Source organism: Squalius cephalus (genome assembly GCF_949319135.1).
Source record: "Squalius cephalus genome assembly, chromosome: 10".
Taxonomy (NCBI): Eukaryota; Metazoa; Chordata; class Actinopteri; order Cypriniformes; family Leuciscidae; genus Squalius; species Squalius cephalus.
The window spans coordinates 16,191,385-16,206,044 of NC_137131.1; the positions used below are offsets into that span (position 1 = coordinate 16,191,385).

At 35.7% G+C, this 14,660-nt stretch overlaps 1 protein-coding gene across 10 annotated transcripts in view; it reads left to right on the forward strand.

Moving 5' to 3' along the window:
• The window catches only part of lrrc7 (leucine rich repeat containing 7), a 123,971-nt gene that overhangs the window by 89,842 nt on the left and 19,469 nt on the right, over positions 1–14,660 (forward strand). For 7 of the 10 annotated variants that reach the window (XM_079883696.1, XM_079883697.1, XM_079883692.1 and 4 more), the window contains 13 exons: positions 479–535; positions 1,662–1,725; positions 4,649–4,723; positions 5,080–5,224; positions 5,325–5,397; positions 6,899–6,916; positions 8,487–8,616; positions 11,407–11,522; positions 12,065–12,134; positions 12,947–13,046; positions 13,136–13,260; positions 13,489–13,677; positions 14,288–14,404. In XM_079883696.1, coding sequence (XP_079739822.1) covers positions 479–535; positions 1,662–1,725; positions 4,649–4,723; positions 5,080–5,224; positions 5,325–5,397; positions 6,899–6,916; positions 8,487–8,616; positions 11,407–11,522; positions 12,065–12,134; positions 12,947–13,046; positions 13,136–13,260; positions 13,489–13,677; positions 14,288–14,404 — 1,279 coding nt within the window. The remainder of the gene's footprint in view (positions 1–478; positions 536–1,661; positions 1,726–4,648; positions 4,724–5,079; positions 5,225–5,324; positions 5,398–6,898; positions 6,917–8,486; positions 8,617–11,406; positions 11,523–12,064; positions 12,135–12,946; positions 13,047–13,135; positions 13,261–13,488; positions 13,678–14,287; positions 14,405–14,660) is intronic. The other 3 variants (XM_079883695.1, XM_079883693.1, XM_079883694.1) reach the window with 2 other exon arrangements.

Here is a 14,660-nt window from a genome sequence, read left to right on the forward strand (position 1 = left end):
AAGCTTTCATGAATAAATGGGTTCTTGCGGCTCATATTGGGTTTAATGAAGAATGGTTATTTCACTTGCACTGGAGAAAAGGGGATTCATTATTGCAGCTGACATTGGTCAAGGGCTGTTGCATTTAGAATCTGGAGGAACTCACTAAGAATGAATTGCCCTGACAACACTGTGTATTTGCACAGACTGTCTGCGTTATAGCATTTGATTCATTTTCTTTTAATCTGTCTTTTCATGCTCTTTTAGAAGGTGGTAACAAAATGTTAATTATGGCAGGTAAATAGAGCTAAGTTGAACATTTATAGCTAGAAGGGCACATTAATGCATCTGGTTAAACTGCATTGTGAGTGATTGATAAATATGTATTTTTTGTGCGCAAATACCACATGTGAAGTGGAAGAACTGTTTAGTAAATTCATCCCTCTGTGTTTGCTTTAGAAAAACCTTGAGATGAGTTTCTAAAAAAACTGTTTTTCAGATTGTCTAAATTACGGATCCTGGAGCTTCGTGAGAATCACCTGAAAACTATGCCAAAGTAAGTAATTGCCATTCAAAAGCAAAGGAAAACGGTTTGGTATAGGAAAACCTTGAGTGGCTCATCAAAATGTGTGTTTATTTAGATTCATAAAGAGGCTGTTTTTTTTATTGTTTTAAGGGTGTCCTTCTGCTTTATTTTCTTGTCAAGTTTTTTTCCCCCACAAAGCTTTTTGATTACATTCTATTTGAATTTCTTTACTTAGACTGCCTTCAAATGTTGAGATGGAGCTTTCGTCACTACACCTACTATAACAGATGAGCAAATAAGGCAATATTGATGTTTGAATTTAATGCTACTTCAAATAATCGCATTAATATATAAAACTCTTCTGTTGTCTTTCCTGAAGAGAAATATCATTTATTTATTTTATTAATTTTGTTCATCCCTCAGCAATGTGACATGAGTTAGTATAGCAGAGTCTACAATGTCATTTGTCACAGTGGGGAAGACCTCTGGACTCCTCTAGAGAGGGACACATATTGCACACGGTGGTTTATGCTTGCTGACTTGTTCATATGTCCTGGTTCAAGACTATTTTTATCTGCCACCAATAATACCGCCCATCCTTCCTTCCAAACCAGAATGAATGAAGGAATATTTTCCAAACTGGGAGAGAGGTTTTTGCCCACATGCAACAATTAAATGTGGGCTAGGTCATCACAAATATTTGAGTAAATTGTTACAGACTTTTCTTTATTGGGTGGACTAGTCCTTTAAGTAAGGGTTAATGCCCGACGAGTTGTCCATTATCAGGTATTAATGGACGACGGCGAGGCGTGAACCGTCCGACGCGCAGCGGAGTCCATTAATACCTGACAATGGACACCTCGAAGGGCATTAACCCGCTTATACCATGGTCACTTGCCAAATAACAAATTTTTAAAACATTAGTTTATATTTTAATTAGTTTTACAATCGAAATCTAAAGTTACAAGTTATAAACAATAACTTGGTTTCCTTGGTTACGCCTGACGGTTTATTTAGGTGTCCATTATCACTTTTTAACGGACACCATGCAGCCAATCAGAATCGAGTATTCACCCAGACCATGGTATAAATAAATGTAACAGTCCATAGCTTATATATCAATTGAGTTTTGATTTCTTTTCTTGTCATGTTGCAGGTCAATTCATAGGCTTTCGCAACTGGAGCGGTTAGACTTGGGAAGCAATGAATTCTCTGAACTGGTAAGAAAGATGTTCTCCTATTGAACACTTTTTATCAATGGGACAGCTGCTACCTAAACTCAGTCTTTACCCAGCATGGATTTTGGCTTTAGTGGGGATAGAGGAGGGAGTAGGGGAAGCTGTTGCCTCCATTCCCAGAGTCTCTTGTCAGATCCCTGGTGCTGCACTGCGTTGGTTGCATCATGCCCTGATCCATTATTCATGAATTGGTTCAAACACGTAGCGCTTGCCATGACAGAACGTTCACCACTGAGCTGCATTTAATTGGCTCACCCAAGCTGGAGTAAACAATGGCAGGGAATTTATCATACGTATCCCAGGTAGCCCCACTCACAACATGCCTACAGCAGTTTCTTTCAGTGCTTGATGCTGGCAGTCTTGCATTCATTTATTTGAGTATAAATCAATGAACAGGTCTGTGAGCGGGCAAGTTACTGTGTCTAGAGGAACTGTGGCAGTTGAACTCCAAATTAGCCATTAATAGCAGACTTCTTCCAATAATGACTTTGCTTTGTGATAATTCGATAATGAGATGTTTGTTGTTTTTAAAACTGGTCCATTCCAATGAGCCATTTTGGAAACATTTGTAATAATGGCTGGAAGAACATTTTAAACTAGGGATGGGTGATAAATCGATATCAATGTATTTATCAGAAGCAATAAATCCACAATATCGATAATAAACACTACTTGTGACTAAATTGTATAAACGTATACTTACAGTATAAGTATACTTTGTGTAACAATATCAACTTTGAATTCACTATATATAACTATGTTACATTATTTTCTACATATTTTATTTTTGCTCTGCCATATTTTAAGCTTTCCTGTACCAAACAGGTGAAGTTTATAGAGCTGTGAAATTACTTTTAAACTTTGTATCAGTGTCATACACACGTTTGGAATATCCAGGGCACTTTGTCCTTGGGTGATGAAAAAAAATGCATGCGCGCATCAATGCTTCCAAAGGGAACAGATGGTTTGGCATTGCAGTAAGCGTTCTTTACTGCTCAAAGCCCCCAAGTAATAAGAGAACACCCATCAACACTATATGGTCCTGCTGTCTGGACTTTCAATCTCTGTTTCCCATTTCAGGATGACTTTTCAAATAACTTTTGGCCTTTCCTGTTGGCAGCCCCATCAGTGCTATTTTTATTTGTGCTCAACTCCCTATCTTCTTGAACTACATTCTTGATAAGCCCCTTTAATAGCAATATTTTTTAACTACTACTTTTGGTGAAACCTCTTCATGGAGTCCCATTACTTTTTGAAGACATTAGAGGAACAAATCTTGTGTTTTCTTGTATAACTATAAACTAGAAAAGTAAACTATTATCAAACCTAAGAATAACCTTGCCTGAAAAAATAGCTAGTTTTAAATATCTGTGATTTAATAGGGATTTTTGGACTGTGTCAATTTTAAACATTTGTGTATAACTTTTATATAACCTCTGAAATTGTTGTTAGTTTCATTGTAGTAACTACTTTTCATGATTAACTACTTTCAGTGACTTCAGTTCATTCATTTATTCATTCATTCCATGTTTTATTAGTAAATGACAGAATCACACAAAATCAGACATATTCTGAGTTTTGGTAACGGCTACAAAAATTGTAAGCCTCGTAAAATGAACAGAAAATTAAAAAGCTCATATAATATTTAGTTTCACCTTCTCTGGTTGAAGGTTAAGCATCTCATTTCAATGAGATTCAGAGCCTGATTTGTACTTTTTCATGGAATGAGAAAAACAACAGCACATTAACAAGCAATAATCCTCAACTGAAACTACTCAAGTATTTGTTGGTGCATTGCATCATGTCAGGTAATCATGACATAGCAGTTGCACAGCCTGAAAACAACCATATGTGTAATTTATTATAACTCTGTTGGTGTCATGTTCTTTTACAGAGATATTCTCAGCTCACAGTCCTCAAACAATTGGTGTTGAGAATAGTCAAACGGCATGAGGCGTTTGTCAGAATATCAGATTTTTTTCTGTGATGTTGGCAGATGTTGGCTGGTGTGGTGCTCTGAGCTGCAGATAGTTTCTTAATTGAAGTCCTTGCTGAGGGGATCATGAAGAGACAGATGCTGAGGCTCAAAGAGAGAAAAGCAGAGAGAAGCCATTAAAAACTGGATGAGTTTGCAGCACACAGAGGATTTGGGTCTTTTGAAACTCAATTTAAAACAATGTGTTTTTGAGGCCTCTGGAATGTTGAGATTTGTCAAGATCTTGCTTTTATTTTATAAGAATTGGTTATTGGTTTCATCACCTTATATTTGTGCTTATAATGATTCAATGGATGTGCTCTAAAGTGTTTTGATTTAATATGTAATACCCACTCTAAAGTGATTTTCTGAAATAAAATAGGCTCCAGTATTTCCTTTTCAAAGTAATGTTTTTATTTGATTTTGCTTTTTGAATATCTTGGATGATGTAGATAAGCAAATTAAGGTTCTCAGAGGATTTACAATAATACATTTATCACCACATAGTTGTTTGCTTCAGTTGCCTTGGTAAAGCACGAGTTAGCAGATGATATGAAATGTAAATAGCGACCATGTTATGAAGGATGATCAGATATTTCTTTTAATTTTATTATTAACTTGCGTTAACTTCGCTCAAATAGTGTGCTTGGCCAGCTACAGACAAACTGGCTGCCAGGCAACAGACAAGAGACCAATTCTGAGTCACTACACGCATTCTACCAGCACAGTTGGCCACGTTTTGTAATTGTGCCGTGCCGAACCAAGCTCAAGTGGAAATATATTACTGGAACTGTTCCTTACCTTTCATTTGGCCCGACGGTGGAAAAGCAGCTTAAGAGTGTATACCATATAGATTGAATAGATTGGTTTTCATTTGTGATGCTGTATATGTTGTTCTTTTGTTGGTTATGACCCTCTTTAATGTTACAGCCAGAAGTGCTGGAGCAGATCCATAGTTTAAAAGAGCTGTGGCTGGACAACAATTCATTACAAACTATACCAGGGGTAAGCACAGGATACATCCACTCACAATTTCAAAAGTAGAATAGATTTCCAGAGTAGCATATATTGCATGTACGAAATATCAGCATACCTTGTCAATCCTGTTATAGATTTCATACAAATATGTATAATACCAGTAAGGCTAAATTAACATTTTATCATTATATAATCTGTTCCTTGTCATTCGGACATTTCATTATTAGGGTTAAAAGTACTTGAGTGCCAGGAAATGATGACACAATCTTTGTGGAAACTATTGGAAGTTGACATGACATTTTAATATAGAGACTGGACTGTAATATATGTATAAAGTATAATATATGATTTCTTTCATTTATCTCTCTTGTTGTCTGCCGAAGTCTATTGGGAAACTGAGGCAGCTGCGATATCTAGACTTGGCCAAGAACAGGATTGAGAGTCTAGATGCAGATATCTCTGGCTGTGAGTCCGTAGAGGACCTACTTCTTTCCTCTAACATGCTGCAACAGTTACCTGATTCAATAGGTGAAGTTCCACTGCTCGCTTTGTTGGAAATATTTGGGGTTTTAGGGGTTATTCAGTATATAAGATTACTTGTGCATGATGTGTCTTTATAATGTTACAGGAAAGTTGAAAAAGTTGACAACATTAAAAGTTGATGACAACCAGCTCACCTCACTGCCTAACACTATTGGAAGGTTAGTAACTCACTTACAACTCATCCAGCTGTGTAAAAGAAAAATGACAAAGGCAGAAAATACCTCTGAGACGTCTTAGATTGTATTCCCTGAACATTCCTCTAATGCGCAGGGTTTTTTTTCTTTCTTTATGTCTATGGAATTTTTGTTGTGGTTTATAGCCAAATAATAGACCTCTGATGCAAGTCTTTACTGACCCGAGCCTTTGTAATTATATATATATATACATCTTTTTTTATGATGGCATTCAGTGACATTGAACTCTAGTTTATAGTGTCTGTATTGGATTTCTCTGTGAATTGCCATCTGGGGCATGATATAACAATTCTGCAGCTTTGCTGCTGTCATTCTGACAGTTTTTCACACCCCAGCATGAGAAAATGCTGACTGTCAACTTCATTGTGACTCTCAGCTCAAGCAGTATCTTTCAATCTTTATTACCAATTGAGGGAAATTGTATGTAGAGACCTGATTGGGAAAATATGAGATTTTAGGATTAAAATGTACAGTTAATTTAAAACCTTAAAAATAGTAATTAGATCAAACCTCCTTAGAGTCAATATATTGTTTAGCTAAAATGTACATTGTTATCTGATAACTTGTAAATGAATAGTTTGATCTATTGTTTTGGTCATTCTACAAAATGAGTGCCATTTTTGTCTTTCATACACTACTGTTCAAAGGTTTGGGGTCAATACAAATTATTTTTCAAGAAATAATACTTTTATTCAACATGGATGTGTTAAATTGGTCAAAATGACAGTAAAGACACAGAAAATATATATTGTTAAACAGAAAATAATTTCGAATTGTAATAATATTTCACAATTTTGCTTCTTTATTGTATTTTTGATTAAATAAATGCAGCCTTGGTGAGCAAAGGAGACTTCTTTCAAAAACATGTAAAAAAAAATAAAATCTTACTGAACCCAGTAATAAAAATGTTTGAATAATGAATAGCTGATGCTAAATTTTTTACATCTTGTTAGTGGTGTCTTTTCTAAACAACTTATCATTGAAAGTGGATATGTGTAGAAGTATCAGCATTTTACTCATTATCATCATTAAACTGTCAACCCTGTAATCTTTCTGAACAATTAAATCGCAGTATATATTAAGATGTTTTAATTTCGTTTGTGATGGCACAATGCAATTAACACTGAGAAATATTAACCTTGTATATTGGTCTTATAAACTGTTTAAAATCTTCCAGAAATGAATTTTACAGATGACCTTATCAAACCCGTTTCGTAAGTTTGACTTTGGATTTTTAATTCAAAATCAAATGGGAAATTCAGGGACGAAGTGTATACACCATAATTCACAGAATCTGTTAATTGAGAGGTCATATTTTCTGCAGACTGCCTTTTTCATTTATCAAAGCTGTCACCACTACCTCATTCCTGTGATACTATACTCCATGCATCTCTCTTCTTGGTTTGTCATTGCTCGGTTCTGTGTGTTGTGTTAATCAAACATGCATCTTAAATGGGCACCTCAGTGCACGTGGCAAAACCGGGTAAGTAGACCAGCGAGCATTTGTATTCCCCACACGTCTGCCACAGCATGTTTATTTAGGCAAGGGCATACCTTTGCATCCATATCTCGCTTAAAGAGACACAATGAAAGCCCTACATATGGAAGGCCAGCTGGACCGGTCTGCTAGTACAAATGTTGTACTAATGACCTTACTTAGCTTAACAAACATATGTTGACCTCTTTCAAATTCATTAAATTAAAATATGACATAAAGGGGAAAAGCAACTAAGAAACAAAATGCATGTTTTAAATGACTAATGTGAGGTTCAAATGCACTCATTACTAAAAGTACTGAAACTCGTTTGACTCAATAAACACTGTGGCATATACCAGACCATTGTAAATGCTATAAACTAGCATAAGTTTTTTTTTAAGAGCCCATATTTCATAGGATAAGAGTGTTTTGTACAACCACCTGAACTGCATTGCAGTGTAATATATATTTAGTAAAATCATCATTAATCCCTTTAACATTTCTTCTGTTAATTCATACCTTTGTTACGTGGAGACAATGGTTCCACATAACTCTCATTTTCCATTAACAAAACTCATTTATTCCTTGTCTTAAAAGGATATGAGCCCTACACTCATACTACTTGTATTGAATGTACTCAGGCTTGGATATTTTGTAGGCGAATTGTAAACATTTGAATGGGATGTTTGAATGTGAAATGGATATCAAAGGAATAGTTTACCTGTCATCATTTACACACTTTCATTTTCTTCCAAACCGTTATGACTTTCTATTCCTCCATGGAACACACATTTGATAAATGTACTGGGCGCTTTTTTTCCAATGAAAATGAATGGGAACTGAGCATGGCAAGCTCCAACATGACAAAATAGCACCATAAGAATCATAAACTGACATCGGTACTACATGTTCCAAGTCTTATGAAGACACACAAGCTAAGAAAAGTCTGTAAGAATAGGGACTAATATACTGTGCTAATATTTAGGAATATCAGTACTGAATTTTTACAGGTGTTTTACCCGTATTTTGACATGACATGTTTTGGGGTTTAAAGGAAATATCTATAAATTTCCTTAAACGGATGTCCTGGCAGGAAAATGCCAATACCTTTTACGTTTTTCTATGGGGTTTTTTCTTACAATGTATGATTAGTTGTTATGGACTACTTTTATGACTTTTTTTGTTGTCATTTTTGGAGCTTGACTATCTGTATCGTCATTCATTTTAATTACATGAAAAAAGAGTGTTCTACAAATTGAAAATCAAATGGGTTTGGAACGACATGAGGGTGAGCAAAAAATAAATAAAAAAATAGGTGAATTCTTCCTTTGGTCTGGACTTTGGTTAAAACACCTAACTTGCTACTCAACCCAAACTCACAAAAATGTTTTGAAGAAGAGTTATCCTCTACAGTTGAGGCAATTATGTCTTTATCTGGTGGACTTTTAAAAAGACGTCACATGATGCATATATTTATCTTATCATCTCATGAAGTGTTTTCAATAAGCTTTCAATAGGGATTAATCGACCTTGCATAACTATACACTCCTCACCTGCTTTCTCTTACATCTGCCAGTTTATCACTTTTAGAGGAGTTTGACTGTAGCTGTAATGAACTGGAATCCCTGCCTCCCACCATTGGCTACCTGCACAATCTTCGGACATTTGCGGCCGATGAGAACTTCTTGGCTGAGCTCCCCAGGGAAGTGAGTATTAGTGGCCTGCTCTTTCTACAGAATTAATAACGGAAATCAAAGATACATTCTCTATATATCTTACCTTTCTTTGTGCTGGAAATACAGTGCCCTCCACAATTAATGGCACCCCTGGTAAATATGATCAAAACTGGCTGTAAAAAATAAATCTGCATCGTTTATCCTTTTGATCTTTCATTCAAAAAATGTGCAAAATTCTAACCTTTCATTGAAGTAAAAGAATTGAAAGTGGGGGGAAATCACATTATGAAATAAATGTTTTTCTCCAAAACACGTTGGCCACAATTATTGGCACCCCTAGAATTTTTTACGAGTAAAATATCTCTGAAGTATATTCCCATTAATATTTACCTTTTTTAGTACACCAGGGTGACTAGGAACATGAAACTGTCCAGCTATGACTTCGTGTTTCACAGGAGTTTAAATATGAGGAAACACAAAGGCCAAATCCGCTTAATCATCCATCACAATGAGTAAAACCACAGAATATAGTTCTGATGCGTAGCAAAAGATTGTTGACCATCACAAAATAGAAAGCGGCTGTAAGACAATAGCTAAAGAATTGAAAATCCCCATTTTGACCATCAGGGCAATAATTAAGAAGTTCCAATCAACTTAAGATGTTACGAATCTGCCAGGAAGAGGACGTGTGTCTATACTGTCTTAATGCACGGCAAGGATGAAAGTTTGAGTGGCCAAAGACTCTTCAAGGATCACAGATGGAGAATTGCAGAGATTAGTTGAGTCTTGGGGTCAGAAAGCCAAAAAAAAAAAAAAAAAACCTACATCCCCACATGTTGTTTGGGAGGGTTTCAAGAAAAATCCTCCTCGCTCCTCCAGAAACAAACTCCAGCATATTTAATTGTCAGACATGACTGGAACTTCAAACGGCACAGGGTTCTGTGGTCAGATGAAAATAAAAAAAGAGCTTTTTGGCAGCAAACACACTAGATGGGTTTGGTGAACACAAGGATAAAAAGTACCCCATGTGTACAAGTAATATACCGTTGGATCTTTAATGTTGTGGGCATATTTTTCTGCTGGAGGTCCTGGACTTCTTATTCAGATACATGGCATTGTGGATTCTATCAAATATCAACAGATAAAAAATCAAAACCTGACGCCTTCTGCTAGAAATCTTATAATGGGCCGTGGTTGGATCTTCCATCAGGACAACGATCCAAAACAAACATCAAAATCAACACAAAAATTTGTTGCGGAGCACAAAATGAAGCTTCTGCCATGACCGTCCCAGTTCCCTGACCTGATGAATGGAGTGAACTGAAGAGAAGAAGCACAAACATGGATCTGGGAATCTGAAGGATCTGGAGAGATTCTGTATGGAGGAATGGTCTCTGATCTATCGTCAGGTGTTCTCCAAACTCATCAGGCATTATAGGAGAAGACTCAGAGCTGGTATCTTGTCAAAAGGAGATTGCAAAAAGTATTTAATAAAAGGGTGCCAATAATTGTGGCCAACGTGTTTTGGAGAAAAACATTTATTTCATAATGTGATTTCCCCCCCCACATTCAATTCTTTTACTTAAATGAAAGGTTAGAATTTTGCAAATTTTTTGAATGAAAGATCAAAAGGATAAACAATGCAGATTTATTTTTTACAGCCAGTTTTGATCATATTTACCAGGGGTGGCATTAATTGTGGAGGGCACTGTACATCCTACTGTAGACTAGCTAGTTTGTTTAGATGGTTGCCAGTTTAAATACCTGTTCAAAACCATTAAAACAGTCAAAGGTTAAACAACATAAAACAATTTGTTCAAGTCTGTCTACAACAGTAATGAGCTCAACTAAAACCATTTAAACCCGGATCATTTTGGAATTTTTATTCAACAGGGTCCTGAAACTAAAATCACAGTCTAAAATCATGGTGTGCAGACTGTTCAACAGGGCCACAGCTTTAAAATTGTTAAACACCTACTGTACACTACCGTTCAGAAGTTTGTGGTTGGTAGGGTTTTTTAATGTTTTTGAAACAAGTCTCTTATGCTCATCACGGCTGCATTTATTTATTATTTATTACAATTCAAAATAACTCTTGTTATTTAAATAATATTTCAAATGTATTTTATTCCTGTGATGGCAAAGCTGAATTTTCAGCATCATTGCTTCAGTCTTCAGTGTCACATGATCCTTCAGAAATTATTCTAATGCTGATTTGGTGCTTAAGAAACATGTTATATTATTATCAGTGTTGAACATAATTTTTGTGATATATTTGTAATTTTTGTGAAATCGTGATATATTTTCTTCTTTTTTAAAATTCTTTGATTGAAGAAATGCATTTATTACATAATGTGTCCTTGCTGAATAAAAGCATTACTTTCTTTTAAACAAATCTTACTGACCCCAAACCTTTGAAAGGTAGTGTATTTGCTTCCCACGATCCCAAAGAAATAATGTTTACTGTGTAGACACAACACACAAATCAATATTAAGGCTGTGTAGACAAATCAAATGAAATATAACACTTTTAAAAATGATACAATATTCAAATAGGATATATGTTTTTAGCGTTCAGTGTACACCTGGTGGTTCACATACATTTTGAGAGCCACTAAAGTGGCTTAATACAGCACAGCTAAAATCTGTAAAACCAAATGCTTGGTAATGCCCTGCTGACCTTCACTTACATCACACACTGTATTGACAGTTTACAAGAGTCATTTTACCTGAGAGAAAGAGAGAATGCTGATATCTAACAAAAAAAAGCTGACAAAATTGCACCTTACCAGAGCTATCATATCCTGTCCTGTGCTGCAGATTGGAAACTGCAAGAATGTCACGGTCATGTCCTTGCGCTCCAATAAACTGGAGTTTCTGCCTGATGAAATTGGACAGATGACAAAGCTACGTGTTCTCAATCTAAGTGACAATAGGTAACACCTGATGTTCCTGTCGTTATTTTTTTGTTCTCATTTTACACCCTGTGCACACATTTATCACACCAACACATGATCTTCAACATTGTTTGCTAAATAAAAGATGAGACGCATGAAAATCTGTTCAAAGCATAGAAAGTACTTCAAACCTCTTATAGAACAGTCTTGATCAGTTTATGTAAAGCAGTGAGGATAGTTATTATTTTCCATAATGGCACAGTAATGGGGCATGACATCATAAAAGTGCCTGGCCTGCCCATAGGCCAATTAAAAAAGCTCTTTATGAGCTATGTGGACAGTTTAGATGCTCGGACTGCGATTACCTGGAAACAGAGTAATTAAACTTCACCAAGACTAAATGCGACATAGACATTAGAGTACCTGGGTTAATGGGCCCCTTAAATGGAGAGCATTACCACAGGTCTTCATAACATTTTAACTACACCAAATAACTCACCCCAACAGTCTCATTTGGCTTTTGACATCCATGTTTTAACTTTTTGAATCCTCATGAACTAATTCTTTATGTTCTGTTTTAGGTTAAAGAATCTTCCCTTCACGTTCACTAAATTGAAAGATCTTGCTGCACTCTGGTTATCTGACAATCAGGTTATTATCTGGACCTCCTTTTTAAATTGTGTATAAAGTCTTGTCTATACAGTATTTGGACCACTTTCAACCACATTTTACAAACCATTTAATACAATTGGCCCCCAGTTAGTGTTTGGGCCATATACAACTTAATGTATGAATTTCATTGCATTATAAAACAAAATATAAAACTAAATTAAATTGATTAACTATTTTTTTTTTACTTACTTAACCAAAATGCCACTTAAAGTAATTCAGTGATTTTCATACATCGATGTATCTGCTTAATTGTTTGTTAAATGTGGTTAAAAAGTAGGGATGCACCGATTTTGACCGATAATTCTTATTTATTTGAAAGCCGATAACCGATATATTAGCCAATAAATCTAAATCCAAATTTGTGAGAGCCTGATTACAAGAATAAAAGTATAACCATTAAAAGCCATGTCCCAAGCACACAATTATAATGTTCTCATTATAATTTCATGTAGCCTATTTAACAGCACATGTTGCACTTGACTGCATTTTACTTTTTTTGAAGTGATTCCAATCATATTTCAAGAAATTCAAAACCATAATGGCGAACAGTTCCCATCTGAAGTGTCTCAGCTAAAGGAAATTATCCATTATGTATTGGCTTTAATATATCAGCCAAATTTTCTTATTGGGACGATAAAGATAACATTAAAAATGAACATATATCGTCCGATACTGATATGGTGGCCGATATATCGTGCATCCCCATTAAAAAGTAGTCATAATACATACTGCTATTAATAAATTTGGTTTGACAGTTGTATTTGTTTACAACAGTTCTTTTTGTTATTCAGTCCAAGGCCCTTATCCCCCTTCAAACAGAGGCTCACCCTGAGACCAAACAGAGAGTCCTTACCAACTACATGTTTCCTCAGCAGCCCCGGCATGATGAGGGTGAGAATACTGTAAATCAGCCATTTCTCTTTTCTTTTCATTTTACCGGATTACATTTTTTGGATGGATGTGTGTTTTCCATGCTGCAGATTACCAGTCTGACAGTGACAGCTTTAATCCCACTCTCTGGGAGGAGCAGAGACAACAGAGGATGACGGTGGCATTTGAGTTTGAGGACAAGAAGGAAGAAGAGGACAACTCAGGAAAAGTGAAGGTCCCCTTAGGAATTTAAAATGTGAAATAGTCAGCTTCTTTGGCCCCGTTTACACCTGGCATTAACATCCATCTGACGTGATCTGATCTGATCACAGATGTTAATATCAGATCTAACCGGGACGATTGCTGTATATGGTTAGCTGTGATTAATGAAAAACCACCTTTAAGCATCAGAAAAGGTCATAGCGCTGCCATATGGGCTAAATCCTCTTCCCTCTATCTGCAGGTTGAGATTAATCTGAAGCGCTATCCCACCCCTTACCCAGAAGACCTAAAGAACATGGTGAAGTCAGTGCAGAACCTGGTGGGTAAGACCACTCACCCCCTCAACACTGAAAAATGCTCTTCTGGGACCAATATGGAGCTCCACAGCCAAGACAAGTATGAGCCCAAGTGGCCCATTGCTCCTAAGGAGGTAATGCTTCTTTATCTTATTTTACCACAGTGCCTACCTGGGTTCATACATCAATGTCTCTGCAATTTGGCTCACAAAGTGCTTTTTTTGTTTTATAAAAAGAATAGATCAGACTCTGAATTTCGATTGGAATGCTAATAAACAAATAATGGTTACTACTATATTAATGCTCCAAGTTACAGGTAAACCAAAAGATTTCAAAATAGGCTCTAGGGGACAAAAAAATAATAATTTGACAGTTGACAGCTGCAAATAATAAATAAATTCATGTTTTTTAGGGATGCCAGACTTCCTTTAAGATTCCTTAAGATTGTATAATTCATCTTTATTTTATTTTTTAAATGTTGTTTGCAATAATTTATAATAATACATATTATTATAATGATTATATAATACTTATGTAAAATAATTGTAAATATTACATTGTATTATATTATATTGGTGTTACTGCAGTTTATAAACAATCAGAGGTAATATATAACGGTGATTACCCATGGTAAAATGAAAAATGTGACGCATTGCTTGAATATCCATCACTTGGGAGTCACAGTTTATTTTGTCATTGAATCATGAGACACCATTCAATGAGATTAGCGTATGTTCTTTGCAGGTGATGGAGCGAGAGGTCAAAGACTATTCTAAACCACCAATGTCTGATCAAGGTGTCCTCCTCAACTCAGCCATTGACATCCCAAAACGCAAAGAGGATCTGACTGAGAGCTCGGAAGTATGACAAGTTTTCTCTTTTAATTTAGTCTCTTTTAAATGCTGAATGCCTTAGCTTTATCCTCTTAAAGCATTTACGCACAGTAATATCTCGGGGTAGCAGCTTATTTTACACTCTCTTTAACCTTTATAATGGTTCATTATTGTAATTTATGAAGTCAATAACTTTAAAAGAGAAGGACGAGAGTGTGTAATGAAATTTAGGCTGTAGTTTCTTTGTTTTTGAAGGCCTAGTATTTGCATCCTCGGTGTCTGAG